At 44.6% G+C, this 19,203-nt stretch overlaps 1 protein-coding gene and 1 long non-coding RNA gene across 3 annotated transcripts in view; both read left to right on the forward strand.

The window, feature by feature from the left end:
* TP73 (tumor protein p73) overlaps positions 1–18,589 on the forward strand; it is a 68,186-nt gene extending 49,597 nt beyond the window's left edge. Inside the window, exons 3-12 of one of the 2 annotated variants that reach the window (XM_081871025.1) lie at positions 4,324–4,510; positions 5,051–5,166; positions 7,955–8,064; positions 9,318–9,460; positions 10,230–10,318; positions 10,753–10,877; positions 11,266–11,420; positions 13,044–13,176; positions 14,011–14,104; positions 17,468–18,589. In XM_081871025.1, coding sequence (XP_081727151.1) covers positions 4,324–4,510; positions 5,051–5,166; positions 7,955–8,064; positions 9,318–9,460; positions 10,230–10,318; positions 10,753–10,877; positions 11,266–11,420; positions 13,044–13,176; positions 14,011–14,104; positions 17,468–17,788 — 1,473 coding nt within the window. In that variant the 3' untranslated portion in view covers positions 17,789–18,589. The remainder of the gene's footprint in view (positions 1–4,323; positions 4,511–5,050; positions 5,167–7,954; positions 8,065–9,317; positions 9,461–10,229; positions 10,319–10,752; positions 10,878–11,265; positions 11,421–13,043; positions 13,177–14,010; positions 14,105–17,467) is intronic. The other variant, XM_081871026.1, reaches the window with a different exon arrangement.
* LOC309347073 overlaps positions 1–19,203 on the forward strand; it is a 147,306-nt gene that overhangs the window by 125,400 nt on the left and 2,703 nt on the right. The gene's annotated exons all lie outside the window — the stretch shown is intronic.

Below are 19,203 nucleotides of genomic sequence, written 5' to 3' on the forward strand. Positions count from 1 at the left end.
GACAAAGCATGCAGATGCACAATGGGATGAGGAGGAAAGGGAAGGGAGTGGAGGAGGAAAGTATTCTGCATCATGGGGATCTCCCTTCAGCTGAGTCAGACCATTGCTCCATCCAGCTCAGTATTGCCAACACAGACTTGCAGTGGCTTTCCTGGGTTTCAGGCAGGGGTCTTTCCCAGCCCTACCTGAAGATGCCAGGGACTGAACCTGGGGGCTTCTACATGCAAAGCATGTGCTCTGCAACTGACCCATGCCTCTTTCCAGATCAATGCAGAGGGGAGATTTGGTACTACACCAATATCCCACCAGATGTCCAAACATTAACAAGGAGGGTTGCCAATTTTTTTGTGTGCCCCAGAGGCTCTAATAGCAATGTGGCAGGGGGGTAAGTGATGGGCTGTGCAATCACTTGCTAAATTTTCAGTGTTAGGTTGCCATTGTCTTTACCTGTTCAAAGCTCTTTTTCTTTTTTGGGAGCTGGGTATTCTAGATTTTTCAACAGTGAGGTCTTGTTATTCTCGGCTTCCACTTCAAGCCAACTTGTCCCAGCAGATCCATGCAAGGAGCAAACTCAGTGTGAATTTTTGGGATCTCTGAGCAAAGGTGCTTGCTCTGGCATGTTGGAGAAACCCCTCCCATTCTCAGTCCTTGCCATGAAAGAGAGAGAGAGAGAGGCCAACCAAATAATCAGGATACCACTGGTGGGTGCAGAGGGGAGTGTCTAATAGAGGCTGGTCCACAATGGGTGGCAAAGTGGGCCTGTGGTCTTTGCTAGGGATGTTTGCATTCAAACAAGAAGCTACCGAATTTGCACTTCTTGGACCACTACATGAACCGAAATGCAGCTGTCATTCAGAATTTGCATTTTGCAAGGCTGTTCTCCTGCCAATGTTTGCAACAGCAACAAAAAAATGCATATATGGGGGGGTGTGCATTAAAAATGAACATGTTAGAGAAAAATGACATACACAAATGCATTGTATATGGGAAAATTGCTAGCAGAAGTGTGTACCTGAGTCAAAAGCATTAATTACAGTAGGTCTACTGGGAGCAGGATTTAACTGGATACAACCATGTGCATTTGCACTTTGTCTTATGTCATCTGGTGGTACCTGCTCAGATAGCTTTCTCTGTAGACAGAGAGACAGGTAGATAATTAGCATGAGCTGTGCCTGGTGGTGATGTATCTATTGACTGAACTCGACATAGGTCAGCTTCTCGCTCCTGATCATACACCTGCATGTGGCTATTGAAAACAAAAGGAGTTCAGCAAGTAGAATTACGTATAATGTATTATTTCAAATTTTAATTAGTTATACTTAGTTATACCGCGTTGTTTATACAAAAGTTCAAAGTAGCTTACATTTAAAACTAACTAACTACCCATCAAACTATGGAAATGGTTTAAGCTGACTTGGGCAGCATACACACTATGCAACACAAAAATGAAGTTTTTCTCAATCTTGAGTCATTCAAGCTCATCTTCAACATGCTGCTGAGTCTAGATCCTGCTGCCCACAAGGGTTGGTGCAGTTACTTGATATACATCTGAAAACCCTCCCCTTGATTAGGTTAGCCATGCCTTTTCCTCCTTGCACCTGCCTGAGGTGAATGAAGGAGGAAGTGGCGATTGTGATCTTGGTATATGCCCACACCTGCACAGTGTCATCGGACAGGTGTGGATGCATCTTCCCTCTATTGCCGGCCCTGCCTACACCTGTATTCTAATGGACATGCTGTGGAGTAATGCAAGATCAATCTGCAATGAGCTTTTATTTTCAGTATGAAACCGATTCCTCAAGAAACATTTGCCCATCCAAGGCAAAAGAAAAAAGGAAGAAAGAAGACGTACTAAATCTAGATTGTGCGTGGACAATGTCAATGAAACAAGTACTCAGTCCCCATTGATTCCAGAATAAAATGGCATGCGTATGCAGGCTTTGAGTACTTGTCAATCAATTTCTCCCTGTTAAGCATAACCTATTAGCTGATTGGGATCAAGTGGAACTATAATTGGATGGGTGGATCAAAAGAGCAGTAGATTGAACTGCTTTGTATCAGAAATCTGCAATACTTTTTCTTCTATTTCATTATCACTTTTGGGGTGTTTTTTAGGATCCTAATTTGTTCCATTATAACTTAACTTAACTTAACTTAACTTAACTTAACTTAACTTAACTTAAAACTTAACTTAAAACTTAACTTAAAACTTAACTTTTAACTTAACTTAACTTAACTTAACTTAACTTAACTTAACTTAACTTAACTTAACTTTTAACTTAACTTAACTTAACTTAACTTAACTTAACTTAACTTAACTTAACTTAACTTAACTTAACTTAACTTAACTTAACTTAACTTTAGTATTAGATTTACATTCCCAGCTTTCTTCTAAGGTGCTCAAGGTAGCATATAGTGTTCCCCCTTCTTCCCCATCTTGATCCTCACAGCAGCCCTGGGAGGTAGGTTGTGACCAGTCCAAGGTTGCTCAACAAGTGGAGGATTTGAATCCAGATCTCCCAGATCCTAGTTTAGCCTTCTAACCACTACACCATACTGGTATTAATTTAGTTGTTTGTTTATCTGTATTTTGTATTCATTTCGTCAATCATTTCCTCTTTTGTTCTTTTAAAAACAGTTTTTTAAAATAAAAAATAGTTTTATTTTGGAATCCAGCAGCAAAGCTGGATTCTGGAGCCATTCCAAAAGACCCCCCCTTTCAGACCCCTCCCCAATTCAGCATTTCTGAATGGGGGAAATTGTGGCCCCCACTAGTAGTTGTCATTTCCCCTCTAAAAGAACTATGCAACATCCAGGGCATTCTGGGAGGCACTAAATGATGGCCACTAGATACAGGACTCAGCTACATTTGTAAAGATAAAGCGCTTTACAGTGGTACCTCGGGTTACAAACACCTTGGGTTACAAACACTTTGGGTTACAGTGCTTCCCTCATGCCTCTGATAGGAGAACAAATGGGCTTGAGCTGCAGTTCCACATCTGACTCGATAATTCATTCCTTTCTGCATTAATTTCAGAACATATCTGAAAAATGTACTAAGAGGTACACATTCAGCCAAATTTTCCATTTGTTCTGAAATGAATTTTGTAAAGGGCTATAACTCAGTGGTAGATAACTCATCTGCTTTGCATGAAAGAGGTCTCAGGTTCATTCACTGCCGTCCCAGGTAGGGCTAGAAAAAAACCTCTACCAGAAGTCCTGGAGCGTTGCTGTTGGCTCATGTAGACAGTACTGAGTTAGACAGACCCATGGTCTAGCTTGGAAGCTTCCTATACAGTCGTACCTTGGGAGTTGAACAGAATCCATTCCAGACGTCTGTTCGACTTCTGAAATGTTCGACTTCCAAAGCGCGGCTCCTGCAGCCAATCAGAAGCCGTGGAAGCCCCATCAGACGTTCAGCTTCCCAAAGAACATTTGAAAACTGGAACACTCACTTCCAGTTTTTGATCATTTGGGAGCCGGAACGTTCGACTCCCAAGATGTTTGGGAGCTGAGGTACGACTGTATTTCTTTGAATGCCTATCCCTACTTATGAATGCACACACCTGATTTAGGCATGCTACATAGAATCATACAATTGTAGAGTTGGAAGGGATGCTGAGGATCATCTAGTCCAACCCCCTGCAAGGCAGGAATATGCAGCTGTCCCATACGGGGATCAAACCTGCCACCTTGGCATGATCAGCATCACACTCTAAGCAACTGAACTATCCAATGCCTGTCGAAAACCCACAAGCAGGACCCTGGCACAAGAGTGCTCTTCCCTCCTGTGGTTTTAAGCAACTGGTATTCAGAAGCATTATGGCCTCTGACTATGGAGGAAGGCTACTGTTGGTAGCATTATTCTCTAGTAACCATTGATAGCATTATTCTCTATGAATTTGCCCAATCCTCTTTTAAAGTGGTCCAAGAGGGTGGCCATTGCTGCTTCCTGAAGGAGTAAGTTTCATAATACTTTCTTTTTACCTGTTCTGAATCTTCCAGCCTTCAACTTCATTGGATGTCCACAAGTTTTAATGTTGCTAAACTTTTTATGAACACTTTCTAATGCTACAATATCCCCTTTGGAGGTGAGGTGATCAGTATTCCAAAAGTGGTTGCACCATAGGTTTGTAGAATGACATCACAATTGATTCTGCCACTTGGCAAATGCAAAGGTCAGTGCTGGTTAGGAGGGGAACAGGTTTTCCAAATCCACCTTCCAGGCGGATGGGTTGTCCCCTCTTGCTGGCCATCCATGGAGAACAAATGAGAAATGCTAGCACACCCCCATTCACATTTGTACCTTGTTCCTCTTTCCAGTATTCCCCGTTGCTCAAGAAGCTCTACTGTCAGATTGCGAAGACGTGCCCCATCCAGATCAAAGTGTCAACGCCGCCTCCTCCGGGGACTGTCATCCGAGCCATGCCAGTCTACAAGAAGGCGGAGCATGTGACAGAAGTGGTGAAGCGGTGTCCAAACCATGAGCTCGGGCGCGACTTCAATGACGGTGAGATCAGGTTCAACAGGAAGTGTGTGCCGTTGGTTCTCAAGAAGTTCTGGAATGCATTGGGTTGTCTCCAGCTATGATTTACTCAGAACAGACCCACTGAAATCAGTGGACCTTAGTTATCCATAGGACAATAAAACTCTAGAGTTGAAGGGGACCCAACAGGCCATCTGGTCAATCTTCATGTCTATTAATTTCAATGTGGCCTCTGCCCCCTTATAATGGGTTGTCCATTGCGATTGGTTCAGTGAGAGCAACACTAGGTGGCACCAGAGCCAATGAGAGGCAAAATTCATCCCTTACTGATGGCAAGACAGCAAGCACATCAGGGCACACTGAGGTTGGTAAGATGGATTGCTTCCCCCCAGCAGCCAGTCAGAAGGACAATCTTGTTGGCTTACATTACGATGCGTCTTGGCCTCACAGGAATTTATGCTGTTGATGGTGACATTCCGCTGAGTGGCATTTCTGGCCTCTTCATCCAAAAAGGCAACTAAAGGAGCAAATACTTGCAGTTAAGCCTGCTTTTTGTCTTCACAGGTCTCTCGGCTCCTGCAAGCCACTTAATCCGCGTGGAAGGCAACAACCTATCTCAGTATGTGGATGACCCTGTAACTGGGAGGCAGAGCGTGATGGTTCCTTATGAACCTCCCCAGGTAATCTGACTTGCTAATGGGGGGGGGGGCAACGTTTGAAGCAATAGGCATAATTTTTCTCTCTCTCTCTCTCTTGTGGGTGGTGGGTGGGGGTTGCTAGACCTCTTGAGGCTCAGAGCCAGAGGGAGGAGCCTGGGAATTCACAATGTTGATTGGATAACAGGGTGGAGCTTTCAGGAAAAGCATGCTTCTCATGTAGAGGCAGCTGCTGGCAGACTGAAGTTTTAAACTCACTATTCGCACCACTATATGGTAACAGCCAGAGGTTTCACATACACACAAGCCCTGCACTCATCTCTCCATCCAGGCACACAAGAGGCAGTATATCACAGTCACCTAGAATAAAATATTGAAGGGGCCCAGGGAAGCTCCATTCTGCATAATCGATCACATGATGTGGTGCAGTGCACTATTTGAATGGCAATGCCCATCAACTTGGGGGGGGGGCTCAAATATTTTATTGAGGGGACCGAAGACCCCTTGGCCCCTAGGAGTTGGCTCCTATGATCACAGTCAAGAAGGAGGGCATAACAGGGCCATTGAGAGTAATTGTGTGAGGATAGGGGAAAGGGCATTGCCTGAGAAGAGTCTCAAGGGCCATATAGAAAGACCCTTGAGGGCCACATCCAGCTCTTGGGCCTGAGGTTCCCCACTCCTGCTGCACAGAGTGCAGCCTCCCACTGTGTGGGAAAGGAAGAGGACACCGGTGCAAATCAGGTTTCTCCACTTCTAAGGGCCAAGCATGTTAAATATGCCTTAAAAGGCAGCAGGGAGGAAGTAGTATTTAAGCCAGCCGGTTTTTATTCTGAAGGAAAAGCAGCTACGCGTGAGCATTGCCCAGTCTTAATCCACCATAGAGGTTGTAGCTCAGTGGCAGAGCATTTATTTTGCATGCAGATGGAACCAGGTTCAATCCCCAGCATCGCCAGGTAGGACTGGGAATGTCCCCCTTCCTGAAAGATAAGCTAGTTGGACCGATGGTCTGACTAGATACAATGCAGCTTCTTTAACAGCTCCTCATCTGGAACCATGAGGACTAGAATCTTACTTTCACTTTAAGGGCTGGAAATGTCCCCTGTCTGAAACTCTCAAGACTGCTGCCAGCCAGTGGCGACAGTACTGAGCTAGATGGATCAGTATCCTGTCTTAGTATCATGAAGGACTGCAGCTAAGTTGCAGAGCATCTGTTGTGCATGCAGAAAGTCTCAGGTATCTCCAGGTAGGGCTGGGAAAGTCCCTGTGTCTGAAATCCTGGAAAACCACTGGCAGTCAGCATATGCAATCCTGATCTAGCTGGACCACTGGTTTCACTCGGTGCAAAGCAGCCTCCTAACTTTCGCCTTACCTTCCTTCTGCATTTATTGAACTAGGGATCTGGGGGGCATGTACCGCCAATGTTTGCAAACCCCAGGAAGAAAAACCAAATGTTGGCTGCATCTGCATTCAGGATGGGAACACCTACCAGGTGTGCTCTGCATCCTCGCCTGTCAAGAAGCACACCTGTAGCTCCTCGCTCTTTAAAGGATATGCCCACCTTCTACTGCTCTAAACTCACATATACTGCAGCATCTCAAAGGAGGAGAAATGCAGGAGAGTTTTAGGGGGGAGCCCAGAAGGAAAAATGAAGTCTGCTTATAGGAAGGCTTGGATCTCCCCCTACTGTTGGGCAGAATTATTGCAACTCTGATTCTGCACAACAGTATGTAATATGCTTCAATTTTGGGCATCATTACTGCAACTTTGATTCTACGCTCAGCTTGCAATGCTTCGTGCCTTTCTATGCCAAAGAGCTCAAAGTGGCATGTGTAGTTTTCCCCATCTTATACTTACAACAACCCTGCGAGGTACGTCAGGCTGAGAAATAGTGACTAGCCCAGGGAAATCCAGCAAGCTTCATGGCTGAGACTTGAACCTGGGTCTCCAGAGTCCTTGTCTGCCACTCTAACCACTACACCACACTAAGCCTCTGCTTTCCACTTCTGGAAAAGGTCCGAGACCTCAAAAGGTCACCTGCATTGGGGTGGGCAGAAGATTTACTAGTGGAGTTCTGAATGATCTTCCATAGATCAGCAAGGATTCTGACTCCTGTTTGTTTAACGATAGATGCAGCAACAACAAAGGTTTCCCCCTTATAAATTTCATCCTCTAAGCTGTTTTTGGTTTTTTGGTGGAGGAAGGAGGCTTGCTTATGGGGTCACTTTAAACCTATTATTATTATTATTATTATTATTATTATTATTATTATTATTAATTACCCTGCCTTTTCCCCTGGCAGGACTCAAGGCAGCTTACAGATAAAAATGAGAACTGCTAAAAACGTAGACGAAAATCAACATTAAAAAAAATGTTCTTAAACCATGCCAGCATATTAGACCTCCACACAAATAATTTTGGGAGACTTGGAACTTAAAGAAGAATAAGAATTGGCTGTTTGGTTTGTGAAATTGTGGACTGAATTTGGGATCCTGCCCTTGCACAGACCTTCTTTTAGATTAGTACTGTCTACAATGATTGGCAGTGCCTCTCCAAGGTTTCATACTGCCTTACCTGGAACTGCCAGAGATTGGACCTGGGACCATCTGCATGCATAGCAGATGCTGTACTGCTGAGCCATGCCTTTTCCTCAAACCCATTCCCATCCAGCTGATCCCTTCTACTCTTCACCTTTCCCCCATCCTCTTCCAGCAAATGGGCCAGATCCCCACCCACCTCCAGCTATAATAATAATGTTATGCACATCCCAAACATGGCTCACCACACCTTCTTCCCCCTCTTTCTCCCTCATCAGGTGGGTACTGAATTCACCACTATCCTCTACAACTTCATGTGCAACAGCAGCTGTGTGGGTGGAATGAACAGGAGACCCATCCTCATCATCATCACCTTGGAGACCAGAGAGTGAGTCAGTTATGTGAACACCAGCTCTGCTAGAGGACATGCAACTCCCCAATGGACAGTCAGATGAGTGGAGTTGATTTGGGTTGGGTTGGGAAGGTAGATGAAGATTGGAGCCGTGCCTCTAGAGGGGGTATTCCCTTGAAGACAGTTTGGAAATGCATGCGAAGGGCAGCCAACAGGTTGCTTACTGGCACATACTTTTAGACTGGCCTTATGTCAAGTGCACTGGGTTCCAATCTGCCAAACCCAAGGCGATGGTTCTTACTTCTGATGTGCTAAACCACGGGTAGGAAGCCAGTGAATCCCTGACCATTGGCCATACTGGGTGTGTGTTGGCAGAATTTGAATTAGGGGCAAGAGGGGAAAGGTTGGATCCCATCCCCCACTACCCACACCAAGTCATCCCTCCCTCTAATTGCTATTAACTGAAGAAATAACAGCAGGAGATGGATTCACCAACTCCTGTGTTATGTCTAGTTTGGCCCTAACACACCCAGAGTCAGGCTTTGGACCTTCCTCATTTATTATCATTCATCTGCTTCCCACTGCTACCACCACACAGCAGCTCAGGAAAGTATGCAAAGTTATCCCCTTCCCATTTGACAACTAGTACAGTGGTTTAGTGTATCAGCTTAGCACGTAGGAGTCCTCAATATCTCCTGATCTGAACCCACCCAGACCCTTAGATCTCTTCTGAGGTCCTCCACTGGGTTCCTTCTTTGAGGGAGGCTTGGTGGAGGATGGCAAGGTAGAGGGCCTTTTCAGTTGTGGCTCCCAGACTGCAGAACACTCTCCCCAGTGAGCCCCACCTGACACCTTCATTGACATATGTTGATGCCAAGTAAAAATGTATCTTTGCCCACTTCCAGCTTTTGATAAACTAGGAAGATTATGGTTTTTGCTGCTAAAGCTTTCCATGGCCGTTATTTTAGGGAGGGATTGTTTTGCATATTTTGGTGATTTGCACTTTTTAAAAAAAAAAATATGAATGTGTTAACATTACATTACACTGTATTTATGTTTTTATGTTACTGCTAATCACAGTAACAAGTCTAATAATAATTATAAACAAGGTCACTGGGTTGCATCCAACTATGTTCTGCTCAGAGCAGACCCCCTGAAATTAATGGACTCAAGGTAGTGATGTCCATAGGTTTCAGTGGGTCTTCTCTGGGTAGGACTAACATTAGATACAGCCCACTGTTGGTATAGAGGTTTACATCTGCTGAATTGACATTGTTTTTCCTTCTCAGCGGACAGGTCTTGGGGAGGAGGTCATTCGAAGGCCGAATCTGCGCTTGTCCAGGCAGAGACCGGAAAGCGGATGAGGACCATTACCGAGAGCAGCAGGCCCTGAATGAAAGCGTGGCAAAAAACGGCAACCCAAATAAGCGGAGTAAGTCTTTGGGTTGTGGATCATGGGCAGCATTCCAGAAAGGACAGCTGCCCCCAATCTGCTGCTTGTTACGGAAGTCAATACTGAGCGAGCTGGGCCTATGGACTGGTCTGGGATAAGGCAGCTTCCTATATACCAAAACTTAAAATGACCCAAATGACTGAAGCTAATTGGCCATAGGATCCTAGGTACAAACAGGGCTTTCAGGACCATGGACAGGTCACTGGAAGCTGCCTATTTATTGCTACATGAGATAAAAGAAAGTACAGTGGTACCTCGAGTTACATACGCTTCAGCTTACAGACTCTGCTAACCCAGAAATATTACCTTGGGTTAAGAACTTTGCTTCAGGATGAGAACAGAAATCGTGCAGCAGTGGCACAGCGGCAGCGGGAGACCCCATTAGCTAAAGTGGTGCTTCAGGTTAAGAACAGTTTCAGGTTAAGAACAGACCTCCAGAATGAATTAAGTTCTTAACCCGAGGTACCACTGTACTTCTTCATGCTGCAAATGGTTAAATGGTGGAACTCGCAACCACAGGAGCCAGCAATGGCCACCAGCTTGGACTGCTTTAAAAGCAGGTTAGACAAATTTATGGAGAAGTCTTGTCTATAGCCATGATGGACCGCTGAAGCAGCAGTGCATTACGCCACCTTGAGCTGCAGGTTCTCCACCATTCTCTCCAAGATGCCTTTGTGCTGTCGCAACCTTGGCTCAAATTAAGCCCTGTCTAATAGCAGTCATTGTTTCCTTCTCTCCCCTCACCCAGCTTTCAAGCAAAGTCCTCAAGGTATTCCAGCACTGGGAGCTGGAGTGAAGAAAAGGAGGCATGGGGAAGAAGAGACATATTACGTTCCTGTGAGTAGCACCTGAGACTGGTTTGTCTTTGTGTGCATGTGCAATGCTGTACAAGTGTCAAGCCACTAAAGCACGCTTTAAGATAAACTAGACCATGGCTTTCCAACATGGCATGCACAGTCACCATTGCCTCCTATGATGCCTGCAAAAGGCCTCAATGAATGTTCCCCCCCCCAAAAAAAAGATCCATAGCACATTTGAACTGTGATCATAGAACCATAGAACTGTTGAGTTGCAAGGGACCCCCAAGAGTCATCTAGTCCAGGAGTCATCTTGAGAGGTGGTGGGCTCTCCTACACTGGAGGGATGAAATCAGAGGCTGCGGCTGCAGATTCTGCACTGGACAGGGGGAGGGTTAGATCGGATGAACCCCCTCCCCCGGGGTCCCTTCCGACTCTTTTGATTCTAACTCACATCTGTTCTCCTTGATTCAGGTACGTGGCAGAGAGAACTTTGAGATCCTAATGAAGATCAAGGAGAGCCTGGAGCTGGTGGAGCTGGTTCCGCAACAGCTGGTCGACTCCTATCGCCAGCAACAGCAGCAGCTCTTGCAACGCCAGTAAGTCCCCAATTGTCTTTCCCCCTCTCTTCCCCCAAAACAACTTGCAGCACTATTAGGGTGAACAGGGTGCTGAAGGAGGATGGGAACAAAACAAGATTTAGCTGGGTCTGCCTCTAATTCGCTCTGGCACCACCTGTTGTGTTCTCTGTGTTGCAAGCTGCTTTGTTTATATTTTTTACAGAAGAGAGGATTCTGTGTTTTCAAAAACCATTCAGCAAATTTCAAATATTTCAAGAATGGTCCATCAGCTATTGCAGGATAGCAGTTCTCATGAGAGCGCAAGTTTAAATAAGCTGATTAAATAAATAAATGTGAACTGGAGCAAACTTCTCCTACCCTCCCACTCATCCCTGCTGCTGACCACCAAACTCCATTCCCCATGCAGGACTCACCTTCAGCCTCCTTCTTCCTATGGCCCAGTTCTCTCGCCAATCAACAAGCATCACACGGGAGGGATCAATAAGCTGCCGTCCGTCAACCAGCTCGTGGGGCAGCCCCCACAGCACAGCTCCGGTGCTGGGACCACCCTTGGGCCGATGGGTAAGGCAAGGCACCTAATGCAAAACGCCAAGAATGTTTTCTTATTGTCTGTGCAGCACCCTTTCTCTGAATCTCCCTGGTTCCCTACAGACACCCTGTCATTTCATTTCCTGTAGTCAATATTTCAGTGTTCCTGTATTTTGGGCTTCTTGCATGCTACCTGAGCCAGCCTCTCAGGGCTGTATAGGGTGGGATATATAGTTTTCTAAATAAAACGGAAAGCCCCGCTCTTCCTTTTGGAACCGAGATGGGGCGATTTGGGAATATGGAAGTGTAAACAGCTGCTTTGTGCTGAGTCAAAGCATTGGGTCATCTAGATTACTGTTGTCCACACTGACTGGCAGCAGCTCTCCTGGGTTTCATACTCAGGGGGTATTTTCAGCTCTACCTGGAGAAGCCGGGGATTGATATTGGGGTGGGGTTCTTCATGCAAAGCAGACACTCTACCACTGAGCTACAGCCCTTCCCCAAACTTGTGAGAGCTACTTTGTGGTTCCTTTTTCTCTTTTTACAAAACTCCCAAGGTTTTAGCAAACTGGATTCAAGTGTAAAATAATGGCTATCATGTGTGGGTGGAAAGCCCCTCCAACAGCCAAGAAGAGACGATGCCATCTGGACTTGGCTGCCCGTTTTTTGACCACCCTAAGTCTCTGTTTTAAAAACAAATAAAATTTAAAATTGCTTTCCTTTCCCACAATGTATTCTTGACTTGTAACTGACCAGCTAAACTGTCTCTGCCTGATGCCTGAGTGAGGAAAATGGGATAGGACATCAAGCTTACACTGAGCTGCAAAATCAACCCCAGTTACCTGGTGGCAACCCCACTAAATTCAGCGGGACTTACTTCTGAGTGAACATAGATAAGTTTGGAGCCATAGATGGCTTTGAATGGGCTAGTGGCCCATCACAAAGCCATTTTTGGCTCTTTGTTGTTTTGGCTGCAAAAATTCTAAGAGGGAAATTTATTAACTTTGGAAGGGAACATGCAAGGAAGGATTGTGAATATCTGTTGATGACTGGGTTTTTTGTGTCTGTTATGTGCTACACACACACACACACACACACACACCCCATTTAAAAATACATACTTGTTGCATCAGAGGATGACTAGATGGAACACAGACATGTGCAAAAGGACCCAACAGCAGCAGAACAAAAATTGCCAGGTGAAAGGGCAAATGAATATTGGAATGGATTGAGGCATGTTCAAACATCCCTACCTGGGTGTAAACCCAAGTGAACTCAATGGGATTTACTTCTGAGTACACACATGCACCATTGTATTGTGAGACTGTCCTTCTAAGCCCAGCATGCGCCTGGGGAACAGTGATACTTACACATGGTGCTAATCGATACCTGTGTGCCCACCTTTACCCACTTTAGAGCCAACACAATGTCCCCACTAAATACATATCTTTTGCATGGGGTCGCCATTTTTTTATCATACCCCACCCCAAGGCATCCATTTTGCGCTACGCTGCAGCCATTTTGCGGCATTTTCTCAACATTCCCTATGATCCCATTGGACCCGAAGGGTTGGCAGCCCCTGAGTTGTGTAAGGTTGTACCTGGAATGTATTTTGCAAACTCACCAGGCTGGTTTGCTGCCATTTCTTGAACCCAGGGCCGGGAATGCTGAACAGCCACACCATGCAGTCCAATGGAGAAATGAACGGCGGGCACCCCTCGCAGTCCATGGTCTCAGGGTCGCATTGCACGCCCCCTCCGCCCTACAACCCAGACCCAAACCTTGTCAGGTAGGAAGGAGGTGGCTCAGCAAGGGTCAACTCAGCAACGCCTGGTTTTGTTTTTGTTTAACCACACACTAACCTCTGTAGCAACTGGTTTGCTTAGGCCAGAGCTTTCCAAACTTTTCATGTCGGTGGCACACCTTTTACACGTGCATCGTTTTGTGAAACAGTAATTCAGTTTTGCTAGCAAACCGGAGGTTAAACTAACCCCTTATGAGAGATATGGGCACTTATCGCGCTACAACACTTCAGCCGACACACTAACATGTTGTGACACACAGTTTGGAAAGCTCTGGCTTAGGCAATGCTCTGTTGGGAGCGGGGTGGGAGAGAAAGGCGAGCGCTCCATTCACAACTTGTTTTCTTTAGCTAAGAGATAACAAGATGTTTAAAGTGGCATCATAGAGTTTTAAATATTTGGTATAGATGTGGCCTAGATGTTGCTGCCCTCCAGCTCCGGCCAGCAGGTCCAAAGGTCATGGATGATGGAAGTTGTAGTCCATCAACATTTGAAGGGCGCCACGTTGGCTATCCCTGCCTTAAGCCACATTTCCTACCACCGCTGTTCCTATTAACCCATCATATTCTTAAAAATTGATTTCTGTCAGCATTAAATGGGAACCGGGGCAGGGGGAAGGGGACGGGTTATGGAAACCATTTCCCCTCAATATTACAAAATATCTTATCAGTTATTGGAGCCATCCTAGGATATGAGAAGCTTGTCCATTATTTTGCCATTCCTAGCTTACCTTACTGATAAGAGTTTAATGTACCTGAGGACATTATTCTATCCCCCCCCCATATATATATCTATATATTTTTTCTTTTCTTCTTCTGCAGTTTTTTAACAGGTTTGGGGTGCTCAAACTGCATTGACTATTTCACTTCACAAGGGTTACAGACTCTTTACCACCTGCAGAACTTAACTCTAGAGGTAAATACCGAGAAAATCTGTCACTCTGTTTCTCTTGGGGCTGTCACTCTCAAAACAACGTTTTTGGGGATGGGATTGCGGGGCGGGGGGGACTGGGGATCTCAAGCAGCTGAAATGCATGCTTGTCACAGGAGAAATATCTTGACGATCATATTAGTTCAACAATAAAGACAATTACCTAGAGCACCCTTCCCCACAACCTTGGGTACTCGGGTATGGTTGAAAAGGCCAAAAACTCAGTGGTAGAACATCTGCTTTGCATGCAGAATAATAATAATAATAATAATAATAATAATAATAATAATAATAATAATGATGATGATGATGTGACTTTCCCACACAATCTTCGATTTCATTTTTGTTCTAAAAATATGAAGAGCACATAGTAGAATATGGTGAAATAATGTGGTCAGTTCTGTCAAGCACTGAACAGTTAATGCAAAACTTCATGCAACTTTCAGAATAATCCAGATTTACTCTGTAAACCACATGGAGTCTCTTTTAGGGGAAAAAGGTGGTATACAAATAATAATAATAATAATAATAATAATAATAATAATAATAATAATATTTATATGCCACCCATCTAACTGGGTTGCCTCAGCCACTCTGGGTGGCTCCCAACAAAATATTAAAAACACAATCAAATGTTAACCATTAAAAACCTCTCTAAACAGGGCTGCCTTCAGATGTCTTCTAAAAGTCAAATATTTATTTGTTTGACATCTGATGAGAATGTCCCTAGTTCAATCTCCAGGTATCTCCAGGTAGGAAATATCGCCCACCTGAAACCCATCAGTGTAGACAATAGGAAGCTTGCAGGATGATACTGAGCTAGATACATATTCTGAGGGAAAGCACACATTTAAATATGTATCCTGAGAGAAAAACATATTCTGAGAATGAATATGTGTTAGAATCCGTAATCTGAAAGAAAAATATATTCTAAGAGAAAATACGCCTTTGAATACAGTATGTGTTCTGAGAAAAAAACTCATTGTGAGAGAGAATACAATGTATTCTGAGAGAAAATTCACAACTGAATATGTATTCTGAGGAAAAAACTCATTGTGAGGAAGAACACACCTTCAAGCACCTTCTGAGAAAAATGAACATTCCAATACATATTCTGAGAGAAAATGAACATTTAAATATTAATTCTGTGAGAAAAACATATTCTGAGAGAAAATACAAAGTATTCTGAGGGAAAACACACAACTAAATATGTATTCTGAGCAAAAAACACATTGTGAGGAAGAACACACCTTCAAGCACCTTCTGAGAAAAATGCACATTTAAATATGCATTCTGCGAGAAAAAAATATTCCGAGAGAGAATACAATGTATTCTGAGGTAAAACACACATTTACACATGAGGGGGGGAGGGCTATTTCGATATGTGCTCTGAGAGAAAACAGACATTTAGATATGTGTTGTGAGACAAAATACCTTAAATGTGTATTCTGTGAGGAAAACATATTCTGAGAGGATACATATTTAAACACGTATTCTGAGAAAAGCACACATTTAAACACATGTTCTAAGAGAAAATATGCAATTAATCATGGGTTTTGTGAGGTGTTGTTGTTGTTTTAATGGCAGATGCAAGGGAATTATAGTAAAAACATATGAAAGCGGTATGGATCAGAAATTAGGCAGAGTTCTGTATCCCTACCCACTGTCCCCTGAGCAACCTTTCCCAAACCTTCTGCCCTCCTATCATCCTTGCTGATCAGCCATGCTGGGATGGGAGTTGGAGTCCAGTCACGTCTGGCGGGTTCCAGGCTGGAAAAGGCTGCTCTAAGGGAACCCTACACACATGTCTGCACATTGTATGTCATTTTCCGTTCCGGGCTTCAAGCACTGAACAGAAAACCTGCAGAATAAGGGCTTTTCCTTCCACAAACACCCGGAGCCAGTTGCACAGTCTTAGACTGGAATCAAAAGCTGCTTGCTGCTTAACCCCATAAAGTTTAGCATTGTGTATTCGCTTAGTTTTTTTTAAAAAAAAGAAAGATCCCATTTTTGCATGAAGACTCTTCATCTTTCCTGAGTTATGCCCACACCTAACTCACAACAGAGGTTTTCATAACTTGATGCTCTCCAGACGTTTTGGGTATCCAACTCTTTATGTTGTCGTTGTTTTAAAAAAAACCCATAAGGTGCTGATACTCATTTCTTCATAAAAGTTATCTGAGTGCCAGTACAAAATGGCTGGCATCATCAGCAAGAAAAGAGAGGCAATGGTATTCCAACTGCCTGCGAAATAAATCCAAAACACCTGCAGGGCACAAAGTTAGCGAAAGCTGTAATATAGTGCTTTCTGTTTTAACTAAATTAACACTTGTGCATGAATCCATGGTTGTTTTCATGAGTGGGACTTAAAACTGGCTGTGTTGTAAATCAGTCCTCTGAGAAGAACATGAGACTTGTTTGGGCCTCTGTGTCTCCTCATTTCCTCCCCCAAATTCTCTCCTGCATGAATCACACATGGAGGGCCAGAGCACTTTCTATGTTAAACATGTAGTACTTGGGCCTTCCATGTTTGTTTATTATTTATTTGGCTTGAAATAGTAGCCATGAGGTAGAGAGATCAGGACTGGAAGAGGCAAATCCCTAGAGATGGATATCGATGGCTATGAGCCACAATAGCTATGTGGAGGCAGCAATGCTTCTGAATGCGAATCATTGGAAAACACTGGAGGGAAGAGTGCTCTTGGTGGGCTTTCCAAAGGCATCTGGTTGACCTCTGTGAGAACAGGATGCTGGGAGAGATGGGCTGTTGGCCTGATCCAGCAGGCTCTTCTTATATTAAGGTTACCAGACGTCCCCATTTCCTGGAGACAGTCCCCAGATTTACAAATCAGTCCCCATACAAAGTTGGGACATGGGTGGCGCTGTGGGTTAAACCACAGAGCCTAGGACTTGCCGATCAGAAGGTCAGCGGTTTGAATCCCTGCGACGGGGTGAACTCCCGTTGCTCGGTCCCTGCTCCTGCCAACCTAGCAGTTCAAAAGCACGTCAAAGTGCAAGTAGATAAATAGATACCGCTCCAGTGGGAAGGTAAACGGCGTTTCCATGCGCTGCTCTGGTTCGCCAGAAGTGGCTTAGTCATGCTGGCCACATGACCCGGAAGCTGTACGCCGGCTCCCTCAGCCAATAAAGCGAGATGAGCGCCTCAACCCCAGAGTCGACCATGACTGGATGGTCAGGGGTCCCTTTACCTTTTACCCTATACAAAATCCACTGAAGTTGAAAAGTGTCCCCGGATTCATTGAAAAAAATCTGGCAACCTGATTTTATTTTCTTACAGTTCACCCAGTCCTTTTGTCAACCCAATCTCCCAAACATCTTTCTCTGCAGGATCTTGGAGCACTGAAGATCCCGGAGCAGTACCGGATGATTATCTGGAGGGGCCTCCAGGAACTGAAGCAAGGCCACGACTACGGAGCCCAGCAGCTCATCCGCTCCAGCAGCAATGCCTCCACCATCTCCATCGGCACGTCCGGCGAGCTGCAGAGGCAACGTGTCATGGAAGCCGTTCACTTCCGCGTCCGCCACACCATCACCATCCCGAACCGCAGTGGGGCCGATGAGTGGGCGGACTTCGGCTTTGACCTCCCGGACTGCAAGTCCCGCAAACAGTCCATCAAAGAGGAATTCACAGAGGGAGAAATCAACTGAGTGTCTCTAGAGAGGCACATGGAAGCCGGCGAATTAAGGACAAGGAACTGAACAATTGGACCTGAAAGGTATTTGGCACAACAGCCAGGCGGAACGAGCCTTTCGGGTAGCCACCGAAAAGTATTCTTTTTCAGAGCTTGGGGCAGGACGTGACGGTTGCGCTCTGGAGCTTAAATGCAGTCCTTTGCGATGTACCTTTTCACAAAGGGTAGCTAATTTGGCAGTTGCATTTAGGAGCAGGGCATGCACTGGGTTAAAAAAAACCCTGTGTTGTGTTGCACTTGGTTGTGTAGCAAACCTGGGTCAAATGTGTATCACAGCATCAAGTACCTTAAGGATATCATGTATCTCATTTTATCTATTCTCTTCCACCTCGTCAGAAAGTCTCCGAGTCCCTAACTTCTTTAAGTGAGAACGGGGTTGACCTATCGTACATCGTGGGAGGTCTCCATGGCCAACTGGAACCAAACCACTTAAGGACTTCTTTTCTTTAATAGACTGCCAAAAAAAAGAAGTGTTTGTTTTTCTACAGTACTTTGCAGAACAGAAAAGCGGCTCTTTATTATTTGATTAACCTGAGGGATATCTGTGTTAGCTGGGTGAAGGCTTTGCCTAGCAAGACAACTTTGTACACACACGTTGTATATACAGTATACTCGCCATGATGTTGTAAGGTCTATTTTCTATGTAAGCTATTGTGAAGAGTTCACAGATGGACAAGGTTTTCCCCCCTTCTGAGGGGGTGCAAAGATGGCATTGTTCTTCCCCTACCCAAGAAAGGAAAACAATTCCACAACTGTTTCTAGAGTCAAAGGTTTATTGCTTGATCAAATCCAAATCATTATTTGGTCTTTGTAATGGATTCCTAAGCAAAACATCAAAAAAGCTATAGTTTTCATCTTTGGGAGAAATGGGCTCTCTGTCATTACACTTCTCCATACACAAAAACACACACAATGATATATAGTTTGGTGCTAGCTATTTCGTGCTTAGAAGCCCTATAGATGGGTTATGTTCCCTAGATTTCAGAACAAATTCATGCTTAGGTGATAAGGAGTTGCATTCAGCAATGTGTGTGTTTTATCGGCTCGAGTGCAAAATTTTGGTTTGTAAGAAACTTTCTTTTTCTTTAAATTTTCTTCTTCTTCTTTTGTCACAGCACATTTCAATAGACTCCAGAAAGGTAAGAGGTTTTGGAGGGAGCTTCCAAATGCCATTGGACTCCAACTCTCACTAGCTCCAGGCAGAATGGCCAAAGGTTAGGGATAATGGGAGTAGTAGTCCAACAACATCTGGAAGGACAACTGGTTAGTTACCCTTGCTTTAAAGCAACTCATTCCATCAGGTTGGCCACTTTGGGAACAGGATTTATTTTGTTAAATAAATCATCTGGATAGCTCAGTTGGTTAGAGCAT

Source organism: Podarcis erhardii (assembly GCF_964252035.2).
Source record: "Podarcis erhardii genome assembly, chromosome: 7".
Lineage (NCBI taxonomy): Eukaryota > Metazoa > Chordata > Lepidosauria > Squamata > Lacertidae > Podarcis > Podarcis erhardii.